The sequence below is a fragment of the Volvox carteri genome (assembly GCF_000143455.1).
Source record: "Volvox carteri f. nagariensis unplaced genomic scaffold VOLCAscaffold_55, whole genome shotgun sequence".
NCBI lineage: Eukaryota > Viridiplantae > Chlorophyta > Chlorophyceae > Chlamydomonadales > Volvocaceae > Volvox > Volvox carteri.
In genome coordinates, this window is record NW_003307598.1 from 557,007 (window position 1) to 573,467 (window position 16,461).

The following is a 16,461-nucleotide window of genomic DNA, read 5'->3' on the forward strand; positions in this document are numbered from 1 at the left end:
TTTGAAAAAGACAACGTGCCAGCTGGCGACGTTTAACGCGCCGACTGCCGGATGGTTAGCAGGCGGGATGGAGGAACGGGGGCCTCGTTGAGGAGGTCGGAGGGGGGCGGGAGGAGAGGGCAACGAGTGGGCAGGGAACGAGGCGGAGGTGAGGTCTGTATGCCAAGAGTGCACTGCTGGGGTAGGGGGGCAGGAGGGTGAGGGACTGCTGCGCCCGGCAGGCGGGGGAGCCCAGGCAAGGCGCCCTTTTTTTTTCTTTCTCTCTTTCCCTCTCTGTGTGTATATATATATAATTTATGTATACAATGTTTAGTGTTCTTCTATAAATTCGGTGGGAGAATAAGAGGGATGAAGAAATAAGAGGGATTTTCTTAGTCCTGAGGGAAATTTTGAGCTGTTCGGGTGCCGGACCGAAATCTCAAGCTACAGGCCTGTGTGGTGTAGGTTACCTAAATTCGCGCATTCGACATTTGACTCCGCGTCGCGCCCTTCCGGCCGCCCCGCTTACCTTTTGCAGTGCCCGAATGAATTCGTCGTTGGGTATGGTCTGGACTTTGACGAGGAGTACCGTACGTTGCCGTACATTGGCGTACTCAAGCCGGAGTGCTACAGCCATCTCGGGATTGAGGCGCCGGAGCCGGATGGATCCGGGGACAGCTGTGACGAGTGAGAGTGTGTGCGGGTATGTATGTATGTATGTTGGGAGGGAAGGGGGAAAGGGGCGGATATGAGGGGTAATCCCCCCGTCTGAGTTTGTGTCCGTGTGCTCGGTGTGTATGTGTGCTGCTGGGACAGCTCTCCGCGGGTGCATGGAGCTGCGGTGTGTAACGGCAAGGTGCGTCGGGGGAATGAAACACAACATACGCATTGATGACTCTATACTACTGGATAGCCTTTGCTGCAGGGCTTTGCTAGCATCGTTCTACGTAATCCTCCATACGTCATTCCCGCCGTTTCCTGCTTCTGAGATGGGACATTTTTGCATGTCTTGACGGTTTGGGCGGATGATGATGTTTTCCTCCTTCTCGTCTCTCGGTCAGTAGATGAGTAGAAATGAGTAAAATGTAATTCATATGTGTGCCTGGCGTGTACCTGTGCCTGTGTGTATGCCACAACACATTTATTTGCATGTGCCGGGTGTGGTGTGATGTGGGGGAAGACGAACCCCACGAACGAGTGAAGCTGACGCCAAGGATACGCTGATACACCGGAAGTATGTAAGATCTCAGTTTCTAAACAAGAACTCGTGATGTGTGTGTGGTGTGAGTGGAGGGGAGCCACCACACGGGCGGCGGCGATATGCGTATGAAAACCGCACGAGCTCATGGGCTACCAGCTAGGCAGCTGTTGCAGCTGCTGCAGTGGGTTTGTCGTTTATTTTTCGTTTCTTTTGGAGAGGCTTCGGCGATGTCCCGCCGCATTATAAGAATCGCCAGTGGAGCCCCCGATGCAACAACATGCAAACCCTCCCCACTCCTCTCCTCTCCCCGTTGGCGTGTTTGGCGAGAAGAGTGGGTAGTGGTGGTGTGGGGGTGGGGGTGGGGAGGGGAATGAAGGGTTTGTGGAAATCTCGTGGGTAACAGTGGACTGCCTGCTGGAGCGATCCTTGAAACCACCCCCGCTGCTGCTGCTGCTACTGCTGCTGCTGCTTCAACATCAGTGTTCCGTCCTAACCCCCATGCCCGCACACCCGTGAACCCACTGGCACAAATCTGTTTCGGTTAATGAGAAGTGCGTGTTTGTGTCTGCCAGTCCGATCTGTGTGTGCATGTGTGTGTGTATTGCCTTCCTCGACCGGTTGGCTGCCACTGGGCGACTGGGCGGCACCGTTACGGTTCAGATGTAGCTCCGAAGCGGCGAGTAGCGCGTCGTACAAACGTGCCGTTAGTTCAGATTGTATGCCCCCAACCGCCTTTCAACTGTCGTACCCAGCCTTAAGAGTAGTTGGGGTTGTCGTACGAATGCGGTGCGACGGCGTGGTCGGTGAGGCAACGATTACCAAAAAGGGTATTATACCTAGGAGGGGAGGGGAGGGTGCTAAAGAGCTCCTTTGACGCAGGACGCCGGACTTCGTCTCTTCAGGAGGGCTTTCTGTCTAGACCACTTTCTGGCTTACATCTCACCAGACAACGCGGGGTTGACATGCCTCTTTACGAAAGAGATCAGAAACCTGGTTGGGTGGCGGCGGCGAGGACGGCAAAGAGGGAGAGAAGGGATGAAAGGTGTCTGAGCCTCAAGAGAAGGGAAGAAGCTTTGCCTTCCCCTTTGCGTTTGTTTGCGCGCCTCGAAATCCTGTACGACTTGGACTAGATTTGGACGATAGCAAAACAATTCTCTGTCTGTGTGTCGCCATGACGTCGACATTCATGGGAGGATGTTTGAGGGGGTTGGTGTTTGGCGATATGAATACGATTTGGACGGGTTTGCCGTGTGTGGGGGGGTTTGCGTGCGTGCGTGGTTTATCATCGTATGCAGTTTCAGCTGTTTGCAAGTGGGTTGGCGGCGAGCGGCGGCGCGACTCCTACTCCAGCGGCGGGAGCCGACAGTCTTGTACTGACAGTACTGCACTCCCATGTTGGCTCTGTTGACTGAGTTCTGTTGAGAACAGAATGTAAGAGTATGAAAGTATGTTTGTAGTGTCCAAGCGACTGGGAGGAAAGATCTAGGTGATGATCGTCCTGGTAAAACCCTAGGCAACGGGGGTTGGGGCGAGGCGGCGCGGACTTGGAAACGCACACACACACAGACACACATACGCGCGTGCAGGAGGAGATAGTTGTTGCGTGTGTGGTTGTTTTGACTTGCTTGGATTGGATTGACAAACAAGGTGTAGAGATTATAGCGTTAGATAAGATTGGTGACGGGACGGTCACGTACTTGGCGGTACAGCCGTACTGCGTACTTCTGTCTCCTTTATAGCATTTCTGGGAGAGGCATATGGCTCGCGATGGTTCGTTTAATAATCTAAAAACTGCTGCATCTCGCCGTGAATAAAATTGTGGTGGGTGGGTGGCCTATGCATACATATACGGGCAGGCGGCTGGCAGAGGTTAAGGCCTGACTTCTGCTCCCAGTCAACCCAGTCGACCCGGGTTCAAATCCGCCTGCCGGCTCCTCGGGTGTTTGAGGAGTGATGAAATGGGAGGTGGCCCCCCATCTTATGGACGGTGTAGGACGTGATAATATCAACTTGCGAGCTGACCAGGAACTAAGTTGATGCGCCGTTGATCCGCTAGATTTGGTTGGATGCTGGTGGTGAGTTGCCGAACCCAACGAATACATTCTGAAGTCGGATGGGGTGACGGATTAGGGTGCCCCTCTAGCAGGGGAGAGCAGGGACTGCCCCGGGAAAGGGGGCCGCTGGCGAAGTTAACCACCCTGTAACAACATACATATACTCGTGCCTTGGGCTTAGACATGATTGAGCACTTTCTGTTTGACAGGGCGGGTTGTGACAAACCCTAAAACCCTATGAAATGAAAAAAGTCGAGTTTTAAAGGCGTAACAACACATCGCCTTGAAGTGGCTTTTAATCTGGAACTTTTACTGGAGCTGAGCTTGCGTTAAGCAGCACTGCTCCTCATCTTTTTACAAAGCTATCGGCCAAAAGTCGCATTACCGCTTGGCAACGTGTGTGGTGAAAATGCCATGTCTCCCCTAAGCTTCAAAAAAGTGAAACAGACGCTTCGAAACCAAAAGCAGGTGATGTTAATGCAAAAGCCCTAAATCTCCTTCACATCACCGCGCAACAATCTTTACAATCTGAGAATTCTAGCAAAATATCTAATAGCTAAGGTACACAAGCCCCACAAAATTGCCATCATTTCGAAACCCTTCCAACATTCTTCGAACATCAGCTTCACGTAAATACTTCCAAAATACTAATGCCGTACCCTACTTTCGGGTCGTTATACTCGCATAGCCATGATATTGATGCCGTACCCTGCTCAGGGTCCTTGCACACACATAAAAAAGTTCAAAATTTCAAAACCTCTTGCTCGCAAATCACCATGAACCGATCTGTACAGCTACTACCGTGTGCTAAACCTGTAAGAACCACATCGCCACACAAAGTCAAAACATCTAAGCAACGCAATCCAACAAAACGATGGGAAGACAGCACGCCGGAAGGCAGGAGGAGCTCTCATACGAGGCCCGAAATGCCACGGAGTCCGTTCTCTCATACTGCCCCTAACACACAAGACGCTCGTGGCTTTTACATTATGGCGACGGCGGCGGCGCCGCCGCCGCCGCCGCTGCTTCGGTGACCTCCGTACTGCGCAGCCGGTGCATCTCATTTATGGGCGCGTGCACTGCCACCCAAAGCACAGCCTCCTCCACCATTGCCAGCCAAATCTCCGGAAGCGCCGTTACGCCGCTCGCCAGGACCGCCACCTGCGCCAACCCCAGAGGCCGTGGCAGCCATAGCGCCGCCATCACCGCCGACACCGGGCCTCCCCCCGAACCCCCCTCCTCCCGCATGCGCGACTCCAGCACACTCCTCCGGAGCCCCGCATAGTGCCTCTGCACCAGCGCCTCCAGGAGGCCCGGCCGCTCCGACCAAAGCCCTATGCCCTTGAGTGCGTCGTACAAACGGCTGACGTAATCGTGTACGACAGCCAGATCGGCTTGCAGGCCGTACAGTAAGTTGTTGGGGCTCGTTGGATTCGGGCTGCCGAGTGTGTGCTGCTGGTTGCGTTGGTGTTGGTTTTGGGGCACGTCGACACCGGAGGGGTTAGGAGAGGGTGGTACGGGCGGCAGGCCGAGCATGAAGGAGATGCCGCAGAGCAGAATCTGGGTGTCGACCAGGGGCGCGGTGACGGCGCCGCCGCAGGCGGCTTCTAGGCAGCGGACCTGAACAAATTATCCAGGCCAGGACAAATCATCCAGGGCGAAAAAAAGATTGATACCTTCTTATCTTTTATTAATCTTTTATTATTAAAATAAAATAAGGATTAACTGAAATCCAACGGATAAGATGTTGCCTAATCAGACCATGTCACGACCGGAATTGACGACTCCTAAATAAACCACTTATAATCGTCATGGAAGCCACAGCCACGAATGGCGGGAAAAAGGTACGACAAGGTAAAACACAATGCAACAGAGCACAAGCAGCATAAGCGATGCAATTCTTTGAAACATCCCCTCACCCCTGTTATTGCTATTTCTGCTGACGCAACAATAGCTGCCTTCTCCTCAAGCATGATGGTTCTGTATGTACGGCATGTACGATACTAGACATCTACGGCATAACCCGCGAGCCATTAGATGTGCACACCCAGATACATACATAGATACATACATACATAGCAATTTGCGAGCTGACCAGGAACTAAATTTTGGCGCTGTTGATCCGCTAGATTTGGTTGGGTGCTGGTGGTGAGTTGCTGAACCCAACGAATAGATTCTGAAGTCAGATGGGGTGAACGGATTAGGGTGCCCCTCTCGCAGAGGAGAGCAGGGAACTGCCTCGGAAAAGGGGGCCGCTGGTGAAGCTATACCACCCTGTAACATCATACATACATACATACATAGATACATAGATACATACATACATACATACATACATACATACATACATACATACATACATACATACATACATACATACACAACCCACCTGCTCACAGCCATGCACCACCTTGGTTACCTCCGGATCTTCTAGAAGCCCCCGGAGACTGGTCAACAGCACTCTCAGCATGTCTTTACCGATGGCCAGGCCGCCAAACAACGCCGTACACGCCGTACAGTCAACGAGATACACTGCTGCTGCTGGCCACGCCACCGTCGCCGGCGCGTACACCGCCACCAGCACTGGCTGTCCTCCGCATGCCTGTACGGCAAGGCCCACCTGCGTACATGTACGGCACTGGTCCCTCATCGTACCGGCCTCAGGGCCGTACGGGTCCACCACAGCCTGTACGGAAGCCCCCGCTATGGCCGCCGCTGCCCAGGCGCACGGCCCGCCCCCGCTGGGATGTTCGTACCCCAGCAGCCAGCCGACAGCGCTCTCGGCGGCTGCCGTAATATCTGCCCGTACGGCATCACGGTCTGGCACCGCTGCCGGAGCCGCCGCCGCCGCCGCCGCTGGATAAGGGACGAACGGCGCCGCCGTACTTGGCGTTGGCTCCCCTTCCTCGTCATCGTCGTCGTCGTCCGTGTAAGGAACAGGGATCGGAACGGGCACATACGGGTATACGTGTGTGGGCGCGGGCGGATCCTCCTCCTGAGGCCCCTGCTGCTGCTGCTGCTGCTGCTGCTGCGCGCCGCCGCCGCCGCATACGGCGCCGCCGTCAACTGCAGTTTCCAACCGGCTGATCTCCACCGTCTGCTGCTGCTGTTGCTGCTGTTGCTGCGCCAGGTGCAACTTGGGCTGCTCGTCGGCGCGCACCTGCAGGAGAAGCCCCTCCCCCTCCCCCTCCCCCTCCCCCTCGGCGTCCCCCTCGGCGTCCCCCTCGGCGTCCCCCTCGGCGTCCCCCTGTTGAAGTTGCTTCTGTTTTTGCTGCTGCCGCCGCCGGCGCTTCGTCGTCGTCGTCGTCGTCGTCGTCTGCTGCTGCTGCTGCTGCACGTCTTCGCGCCCCGGGGCCTCCTGCAGAACCTCCGACACAGGGGGCGGCTGCTGCGGTTTTTGCTGCTGCGGAGGCGGCGCCTTAACTTTCGGCGGCGGCAACGGCGGCGGCGGCGGCATGGCCTTGGACTTGGCCTTGGACTTGGGTACTAACGGCGACTTAGTAGGTTCGATCTCGCTCTGGCAACTCTGGCAAGGTTGAACGTACGACGAACGCGGTCGCGGCGATGACGCCGAGGACGCCGCCGCCGCGATAGCAGTAGCTGTAGCTGTAGCAGCAGCAGTAGAAGGAGAAGCAGAAACAAGGGCAGAAGAAGCAGTGGTTTCGGAGCCGCCGCTGTCGGCGACTCTCCGCGTTACCGCCTCCTTCAGCTCCGCCGCCAAGGCCAGCAACTGCTCGTCCACCAGACGTACGACGTAATGATCCTTGCTCTGTTACATGCGAGAGAAAACAGATAATTAAATATTTTTGGTAAGGAAGTAAAAGACCTAAGCACCTAAGCAATCCGTTTTCCTTTGCAAAAATATTCACGATTTTTCACTGAGAGCCTGTTTTGGCAACCACACGCGCACCTGTAGTGATACTGCAAAGATATCTGGGTCCTGACGGCAAATCTTTTGGAGGCCCCGTACGACATGGCCGTCCAGCAACTTGCGAACGTATGAGCCCAAGCGGGTAAACTCCAGCTGGTACGGCGGCGGCGCCGCCGCTAGCAGTCGCGCAATACAGCGCTTCACCGCCGCCGCTGACGGCGCCGTCGCCGCCGCCGACGGGCCCCACAGCGCCTCCAAGCGCCTCTCCATCGCCCAGGACAACAGCGCCGGTAAATCAAGCTGTACGACATAGTCGTACACATTATGTACGACACGCAGGAACGCGCCTCGCGGCGCTTCGGAAGCCGTTGCCGATGCCGGCGGCAGCGGCGGAAATGACGACTCGTCCATTACGGCGCGTACGGCAGTTTTCTTGTTTTTAAACGTAGCCGGGGGAAACTCCGCCAGCAGACGCTGATGAGCGTTGGGAACGTCTTTGTGGATGCGAGCGGCCATCTGGGCCTGGTACGGCATGGTACGGCATGGCATGCGGAACGTCGTGGCATGGAGGGCGAGGAAGAGATGGACGAGTGTATGGACATGTACGATGGGAGCTCTTGGGCAGACGGATGAGCAGAGTGCGAGATGAGGATGGACGAGATGGAGGGCGACTGGAACGGACAAAGGCAGGGATTAGGTTCCGAAGCCGCCGGTTTGGCTGGTTTGGATAACAACTGCCGCACAACAAGCATGTGAAGCTAGTAATCATCCAATAGCATTCCGTAACGCCAAAACATCCCTTCTGTACGGAAAACCACATATCGATTATTTAAAATCGTACTTTTAAATTTTTTAAAGAAACGCGGAAAAATGAAAGAAAACAAACTGGACTTGGATTGTCGGACATTTTTCACCCGTTCGTACTCCGTTACTGCGTGCCGTACGCGCTACTGGTCTTACCCACAGCATGCTCCACGGGCCTAAGGGGCCGCCCCCCGCAGCCCCCTCCATCAGCGCCGCAGCCGCCAGCTGCCGGAGGCGACTCGCCATGTCGGAGTCAGGCCAGGCCTTCGCTACGGCATCTGCAAGCACCGAGGGCAGCGGCGCCGCCGCCGCCGCCGCCGCTGCCGGCGTTGTGGCGGCAGCAGCAGTGCTGAGCCCCTCGCTTACAGAATCATGCTGCTGCTGCTGCGGCGGCGGCGGCGGCGGTACTGGCGCCTCCAGAGCATCTGGGGAATTCACATCAGCTGCCGCGGCCGCTGGGGGACCAGCGGCGGCGGCGGCGGCGGCGGCGGCAGGAACGTCACTGGCGGCGCCGCCGTGGAGCTGTGCCACGTCAGGCTCTGTTTCCAGTTCGGGTTCCGTCAGTACGGCAGTTTTTACCACCGGCGGGGGCAGCAGCGACGCCGGCGTTGGGGTACCTTCAGCCAGCGGCGGCGGCAGATGCGGTAACAGTGGCGATGACGACGGGTGTGTGGTGCGGCGGGTGTGCTGCTGCGCGTCTCCGTCCGCCAGGGCGGCGGCAGCGCTGCCGTTGGCGACGCCGCTGATCGTGGTGTCGTCGGAGCTCGCGACGACGGCAAAAGCAGCGACGGCGGTGCCGCCATCATCGCTGGTGGTCGTACAGCCTAGATCTGCGGTCTTTGCCGCCGGCGCCGGCGCCGCCACCTCGACAATTGAATTGGAGCCGCCTAGCGCCGTACTAGCGGCCATGCGAAGGGCTGCATCCGCTATTACATCGCCGCTGCCGCCATTGCTGTCGCCGCCGTCACCTTTCGCACTGCAGGACGCCGTACCGGCGGGAGCTGCAACGCTAGTAACAGCAGCAGTATCCGCCGCCGCCTCCAGAATTATCGGCTCACAGGGTGCACAGCTGCCCTCTTCCTGCAACGCCAGCGATGATGGCGGCGGCGGACTTCCAGGCGATGCGGTGCTTTCACTGGCGCCGCCGCCGCCGCCGCCACCGTACTTCCTCTTCTCACGATCATTCTCAGCGGCGTCTGCAAGGAGCGCTTCTACATCCAATTGTACGACACCGCATGCGACAATCAGATAAGCTCTCCGGCGTTCCGTGACTCCTCCGCCACCGCCAGCAGCAGTAGCGTCGGGAAGCGCTGCTGCTGCTGCCGTACGAGTCATCGTACACTCGTTCAGCAGGTTTCCCAGCTTGGTGCTCCCAGCCGCCTTAGTCGCCGCAGCTCGCCACTCCGTCAGAGCAGCGGCCTCCGAGGCGTGAAGCAGCTGGCCCATACGCGTCTTTTATGTGTGATGAGCGAAAAGGGGGAAGTACGGAGAAAACATAAGATGAGCATGTCATAGCTGGTTACATATAACAGTTTTTGAAAATACTGAAAATACTGAATCCTTTTTGCGAAGGACAAGAAAGACTCAATTAGAAAAGTGTCGAATAATAACCTGCATGAACGAGAAGAAAACAAAAACAGAACAACGAAAAATAACAGAAATAACGGTTTTCCTTTACGTAAGGCGGACCAGGATAATGGTGCAATGATTAGATTAAGACGCAACACATGGCTATTGCATGTTTCTCGCCAAGGGTGTAGCATGGCTATCCGTCAGCCAATCCGTCGCCATCGACGCCGAATGCCGAATTCCAAGAGAATGCAGAATCGTTTGTACCACCACCCACCATCATCATCGTGTAAGGCTCGCCAGCGCCGCCGCGATCCGTCTCCGCCTCCGTCACCGCCGCCAGCAGCTCCGCCGCCCGCCGGCGCACGCGCGATACCGCATCACTACCGGGCCAGGCCGCCGCCACCGCAGCCGCCACTGCAGCCGATACCGACGACGACGCCACCATCGTTCCTTTCCTCGTTGCTACTGCCGCAGCTGCAGCTTTCGATGTCTCTGCGGCTACTGCAGATAGATCCGAGCTGACGTCAGCATCTGGACGCCCTTCCGGCGGCTTGGATAAACCAGGCGATAAGGCTGACGATGGCAACGCCACCGGCGGCGCCGAGGCCGCTGATGACGTTCGTACAGGTGCCGTACGAGATACCGGCGCCGATCCAGATCCTGCAGGACCTCCTCTTGAAGCTTTCGTTGCTACTGCTGCTGCGGCATCAGTAATGGATTCGAGGACCAACGGCCGCTGCTGCTTTTCCAAGACCCGCTCAGAAGCCACCAGAACTCCTAGCTGCACGGGTCGTGGGTTTGATCCCTTCGAAATCGTTTTCTTTTCTTTTTCCTTGCTCGCAACCGCCTGTTGTGGAGCAGCCGCATGCAGCGGACGATGGTCAGGCACCAGCTCCAACGGGCCCGTCGCCGCCGCCGCCGCCTTAGGCGCGCCGCCGCGGCCGCGGCCGCCGATGGCAGCCGCCTGCAGAAGCGCATCCAAACGTAGGCTCACTAACTCGCCCATGCTTCCCTCCGGCTGATGGGATCCGCCAACCTGGAAGATTCCTCGAGCAGCAGGACTCTTTAAGAGTTCCCCCAAAGGCGGCCGCCAGGAATCTGTGCCGTACCAGAATCCGGCATGCTCCTTCATGAGGAAGGTGCGGATGTTGGTCAACGTTGCGCTGTACGACCCTAGGGAGGGCTGAGGGCTGGTAGCAAGCCAGACGGCCGTGACTCGTAGCAGCCGTACATGCTGCTCATTGAAGCGCGGGTCGGCGACCAGCGCGTGACGTACTAAGAGCTGTAGATCAGCGTTGAATTTCTCGTCCTGGTCCAGGGAAGGAGCTGCAGTGGCGGCGATGGTGATGGTGGGTGCGGCGGTGGGTGCACTGGCGGCGGCGGTGACGGAAGCTGCCGCTGCCGCGGCAGACCGACCCGTGGGTCGGCCCCGGCCTGAGGTCGCGGCTGGCGGCAGGGCTGACGACTTGACAGGGCCGTGTACGTTGCTTTGTGTCGGCGGCGATGCCGACGGCTGCGGTGCAGCGCGCGCAGCACGTGGCGCGGACGGACGCTGCCGAGCTGGTAATGGCGAAGGTAGCTGCGGTGGCGACGATAGCGATACGGCGGGCGGCGCCGCCGCTGCTGCTGCAGCCGCAGAAGGTACGGAGGGTTCGCCTGACATCGTTGGCAGGGGGCCGGCTCCGGCGCCCCCGTCGCCGCGCTGCGCTGCCGGTTTCGGGATCATCGGGTCCCGATCTACCACCGCTGGCGGCGCCGCCGCCGCCGCCGCCATCGCTTGAAGTGCTGTGGCGTTCAGCACCACCACGTCCCGGCCCTCCTCGTCTCGCTGACATAAGAACGCGTTTCTGCTACCGTCGTCGAGCAGCAGGACCTTCAACTTAGGCCATTTGTGCGCCGGGTTGAGCCATAAGTCAGGGTAGTTTCGGCGCAAGTGCCAAGATAAGTTCGGCAACTGGACGCGCAGGGGGCCCAGGCGGCTGTCGGGACTGGACGCCAAGTGAAGCGCGATGGCGCGGCGGATCTGTACGGCAGGTTGAGAGCTGTCTTCCGGCCAGATGATATTGATATTGATAAAATCCGGCAGGGGTCCTCGGAGTACTGGTACTGCGCGTGATGTCGGCATGTCGTCGGCAACTGTCGAGCTCTTGCTGCCACGGGGAATATCAGTGTTCTTTGGAAAAGGAAATGTTCCCGATCCAGGCAGCATAGCGGAATCTTTGCTTTCCCTTAAGCCCATGGCCAGGTTGGGGTGGCGGAAGCTTGTCGGCTTGGTGCTTGAAAAAGCTCACAAAGAAGTAAGCATGCGGCCAAAGCAGTCCTTAGTGTTGTTCAATAAAAACTGTAAACATACATCTCACCATGGCGATTACGTTAGAGCTACAAAAGTCGGCGTGCCTTCCGACAGAAGGTCTTGTCTTTAGCGTTGCTGATCACAAAATTAGTTTCCTTTGATGAAAGCTTTATACCAAAATGTCTCAAGTGGCGTTGCTGTGAGAGTCGGAGTCCATTAGGCTGCACGTTGAGCCTCTTGGAGCTGCCGTGGCGGTGCAAGTCCAATCAGTATTCAACCAGGGCTTCTTGCACTCGATTGTATTTTGTTTTCATACACAAGTTTTGCTGTTAAGATGCTTACGAGCACGTGTCGTAAGACCCGATATCATCCTGATTTAAGTTGCTGTCCAACAGAATTAACGGTCCCGGCCCGGTAAGCGCTCAAAGAACTTTCAACAGCAGCAATTAACGTCAGGAGTATTGAAATGATTGTAATGTGCCCGTTTCGCCTGGAGCACGGCATCTTTATGGACGCCATCCCTATAAGGACGGCATCCCCATCGTTCGCCATCCCAACAGCTGCTAGCATCAGTGAGTGCAACCTGACGCCAGTCACCTACTTGTGCATTATTACAGCAAAGAAGTTGGGCACCGTGACCTGGGGGAAAGGAAAGGCGGTGCCGCCCATGCATCGCTCGTTGTTCTTACAGGCAGAAAGAATATTATTTGACGTCCCTCCCTATCCTTCCAATATTATCAGAGTCCTTCGAAACATGAGTTTGTGGCAGCCGTACGCGTCGGATGCAAGCACGCACAGACGCACGAGCATAACCAAAGGCACGAAGAAAACGATTCAGAAAAACAAAGGAGAACTTTCCATCAGTCCTCTGAAGCCACAAGGTGCGGCCTATAGACGCACCCGGTGCGGGCAAGTGCATCTAGTGCAATCGCTGTGCACCATGCCATGGCGCTCAACAGCATGCGCACTTGTTCGGACATGCCTGCCGAAATTCAAAAATTACCGTTCATTGTATTCATGACCACGGACAACCTCAGCCACCATGCCCAAGCCGGAAACGTGTTCTCCCATGCAAATACACAACTACGCGCCATGCCTCTGTGCACCAGAGCCAATCAATTCATCATCAAATCTTCGGTCTCAATGCCCCGCCATGAATGCTCAATGAACAATCCCCCTTCCACGCCTCATACCAGCAGCTCCTCACCCGCACAGACCGCACACTAAATGCGCACATCCACACGCACATCCACACGCACATCCACACGCACATCCACACGAACATCCACACGCACATCCACACGCACATCCACATACGGGCATGCAAGGCACGTATGTAGTTTTGCACCCCATCTAGTATTAGTACGGGCCCAAAGGCTAGGCACATAAGAGGCTAACCGTTAATGTACGGAACCAACTCCCCAATCTCTCGTGTGATGCAACCAGCATCAAGCACCCGTAGTCACCCAGTTAACCAACCTCCAAAACAACTCGTCAATGGTCACCGGCCCGTTGACTTAACACAGCTCATCTTCCCATCGCTCGTAACGGCGATGGAGTCAGTGTACGGATTGCAAGAACGCAAGTTCAGTGCGGCCTGGGGTCCCCGACTTCCATTCGGCAACAGACAGCCGCTCTTGCAGGTAAGGCGGCACCTGTCCATGTCCAGATAGCAACCCTTGCAAGTCATATCTGCCGTACCCGGACCGGATGGAAACATGTCCGTGGCCTGGTTAACATGGCGGAACATGCAAACACCTGCAAGATTCAGTACATCATATGTTATTCATTATCTACGTTTCTGGTATGTACCGATTTCAGTAAAGCGTTGTGGCATATGGTCGGACATGGAGCATTGGAGCAGAGGCAGACCGCAAGCATACTGCAACGAATATAAAATTAAGCGCAATTATTTTCCTCTGAATATTTTATGACATCTTTCCGTCCGAAAAGGTCTGGCTGCTTGAGATGGTGCGGGTGCCGCCGGGTTTCTTAGGGCCGGTTACAGCAGACACAAGCAAAGTAAGGTCCGATAGCACAGAACTAACAAATCAAACCTTAAACTTAAAAAAGATACCACATACCTGCGCCCGAAGCTATTTTCCCGGAGGATAGCAACACCAGCAAAAGTGCAGCCAGCCATTGCTTGCGTAACACGCCGGATGCCCAAAGGTTCCATAACTCGCGATCCATAACGTGGTAATAAACTAGTTCCAAATCAAATCAAATCCGCTTACAAGGGTGTCGTCCGTTCAGACTGTTAGTTGAGACTGGTGCGTGACACGGTGTGACCGCGGTATCGCTCTTTGCTGTTGGCGTGAAGGTAAGCTGCACAGAAGAAGTGGCGTCGTGGCAAGCCTGATACTATTTGATAGGCTGGCAAGATGAATACTCCGAAGGCGTCCACACTGCTATTACCGTAATCAGCAACAGTATGTAATCAACCTAAGAGGTACCAGTTTGATCAAATCCAGATAGCTAGGATTACGCTTATCATGAGTAACCATGCACGTCCTAAGGATTTGCACATGGCGATGAGACAGCTCGCCCGCCATTAGATGTTATGTAACCGAACATTCGGTTGCAGTCTTGGGGATAGCACGCACTACGCAGACGTCCATTCCCATACATGCAATCTCATACGATGGTAAATCTCAGGCGATACGGCTAGTCACTCGAGATGTAATTTTAATCAATCTCCGAATCAGCAGGATTGGTTACTCCCGGCGGCATACATCAGCAATTAAGCGAAATCTAAGGCTTCTTAGGCTTCCAAAGATGTTTGAATCTGAGCACATGGAAGATAAGCTGTGCGAAATTGCCAACAGAGCCACCTCGCAGATAGTGATCTGCTGCCGCCCTTCAGAAACATCTTTGAGCATCTGATGAAACATACCGTCCAACATGTTATATAGGAAAGTCGACGGCCGTAAGTCGACGACCTCACGATGCGAAGCACTGAACTTCTAATAGCCGATGTCATGTGGAACCGTAGTAATTCCGCATCCTCCGTTCCATCCTTCCGTTCTTAACCTCAGTCAGGTGTCTGGCACAGCTGCCTAGCGGTCAGCTCTATTTTCTCCTGTCTTTCGACCATACGGACCATACAGATAATCGATATGGGCATCGTTAGAACGTATGCAAATATTTATTTACGGGTTCTAGCCCCATCTTGTCACACACAGCAATTGCGAGAACCCGACAGACGGAGTTATGCAGTACGTTACAGTGTAGTATAAAAGCGATGCAAACCCGAAGCCCGGAAAAACAGCCTGGCTGCGTTTCCACATGCGCATAGCATCCATTGCACGGCAATTTTCCTTGAGAAACCAGTTTGTTTCGTTTTTGGCAGTGACCGAAGACAGAAAGACACAAGTACTCAGCTTTTACCCTCGCAGTCTCACGAACCTTAACCTCTTGCCGCCCTATTAACAACCAACTAACGACCAACCGGCGACCCAGCAAGCCAATTTCCAAAATCGCTAAGCCAACCTAATCAACCTTCAAGAAGAAACCTTTTAAAAAAAAGCCCTGTCGATGTGATAGTGAATGAAGTCCCCGCTAAACCAACTACAGTGCAGTTCATTCTTCAGAATCCTTTAAAAAAAAGAGCACAACCCTCAACAAGTCCTCCTGCTGCGCACGACCCCACAGTCTCTTTGCTTCTTCAGCCACATCCTGCAAGGCCGCGCCTGCGCTGCGCCCTAAGGAAAAAAGAAAAGACCCACCATCACGCTTGCGACATTCCTCAACTTGAGCATCGTAATCTCACTATTCCATGACGACGCCAACCAACCCACTCCGAACTTCCTGCAACCAACGCGGGCCCCGTCGGACTCCAACCTGGTAGCCTATGCGTAACTGCCTCACCCTCAACAACGAACCTCGTAACAATAATCGGGGGACTAAAGGAGAAGAAGAAGACGAAGGGTTATCCCTCCCTTCCAGACCCATAATTTCGCCACCTCCTCCTCCTCACCCTCCCGCAGGCGCCCTCCTAACTACCTCCCCTCCCTCCCCCGCAATGCCTGCAAACCCATTCAGAACAGTCCGATGGCTATTCGGCTTTCCTGGCGCCGTTCTACTTTAATTTTTTCGCAGCGGGTTCCGCTTCTGACCTCTCACGGACCAAATACGCGCTCACAGGACAGCTCCCTTAGCGGTAAAGGATTTCATGAGAGGCAAGCTCAATCATCAAAGAGCACAGACACACGTACATCACATACACACGTACATCACACACACGTACATCACACACACACGTACATCACATACACACGTACATCACACGCACACGTACATCACATACGCACGTACATCACACACACACGTACATCACATACACACGTACATCACATACACAAGGTACCCTTGCCCCGCATCGAGTCGGACCATGTGCAGTTCTATGTGCGCGCGGGAATGAGGCGGGAAAGGACAGAGACAGACAGACAGACAGACAGATGAGTGACAGACGAGAGAGAGAGAGGAGCGCGCGCGTTAGGACGGGAGACCGAGGAGGCGAGAGCAGCAGGAGTATCAATGCGCGTTTTTGAGAGTCGATCAGACACGGCTCGCCGGAGGGGGCTTGCTGCAGCCAACCGCCCCAAGAAAACCATGTGTCAGGAGCCACACAGACACACGACGGAACGCAACTCAGCGCAACACAACGCGAACGGAAAAGGACAAA

The 16,461-nt window shown here is 55.4% G+C and overlaps 3 protein-coding genes across 3 annotated transcripts in view; 2 read left to right on the plus strand and 1 right to left on the minus strand.

Moving 5' to 3' along the window:
• Positions 1-1,234, plus strand: part of VOLCADRAFT_121469 (uncharacterized protein) — a gene marked incomplete at its 5' end in the record, with an annotated part of 3,096 nt that extends 1,862 nt beyond the window's left edge. The window contains one exon of the mRNA XM_002955795.1: positions 518-1,234. Within this exon, the coding sequence (XP_002955841.1) occupies positions 518-670 (153 nt within the window). The 3' untranslated portion in view covers positions 671-1,234. The remainder of the gene's footprint in view (positions 1-517) is intronic.
• A 2,987-nt stretch (positions 1,235-4,221) lies between these two features.
• VOLCADRAFT_96809 (uncharacterized protein) lies at positions 4,222-11,690 on the minus strand (the record flags this gene model as incomplete). Its single annotated transcript, XM_002955861.1, has 7 exons — positions 4,222-4,854; positions 5,855-6,238; positions 6,395-7,003; positions 7,145-7,627; positions 8,066-9,361; positions 9,756-10,807; positions 10,898-11,690. The coding sequence occupies 7 exons, from the start codon at positions 11,688-11,690 to the stop codon at positions 4,222-4,224; spliced, it is 5,250 nt and encodes a 1,749-aa protein (XP_002955907.1).
• A 550-nt stretch (positions 11,691-12,240) lies between these two features.
• On the plus strand, positions 12,241-14,907 carry VOLCADRAFT_106978 (uncharacterized protein; the record flags this gene model as incomplete). Its single annotated transcript, XM_002955796.1, has 3 exons — positions 12,241-12,655; positions 13,301-13,417; positions 14,813-14,907. 3 exons carry the CDS (start codon positions 12,241-12,243, stop codon positions 14,905-14,907), a joined length of 627 nt encoding a protein of 208 aa, XP_002955842.1.
• Positions 14,908-16,461: the final 1,554 nt, after the last annotated feature.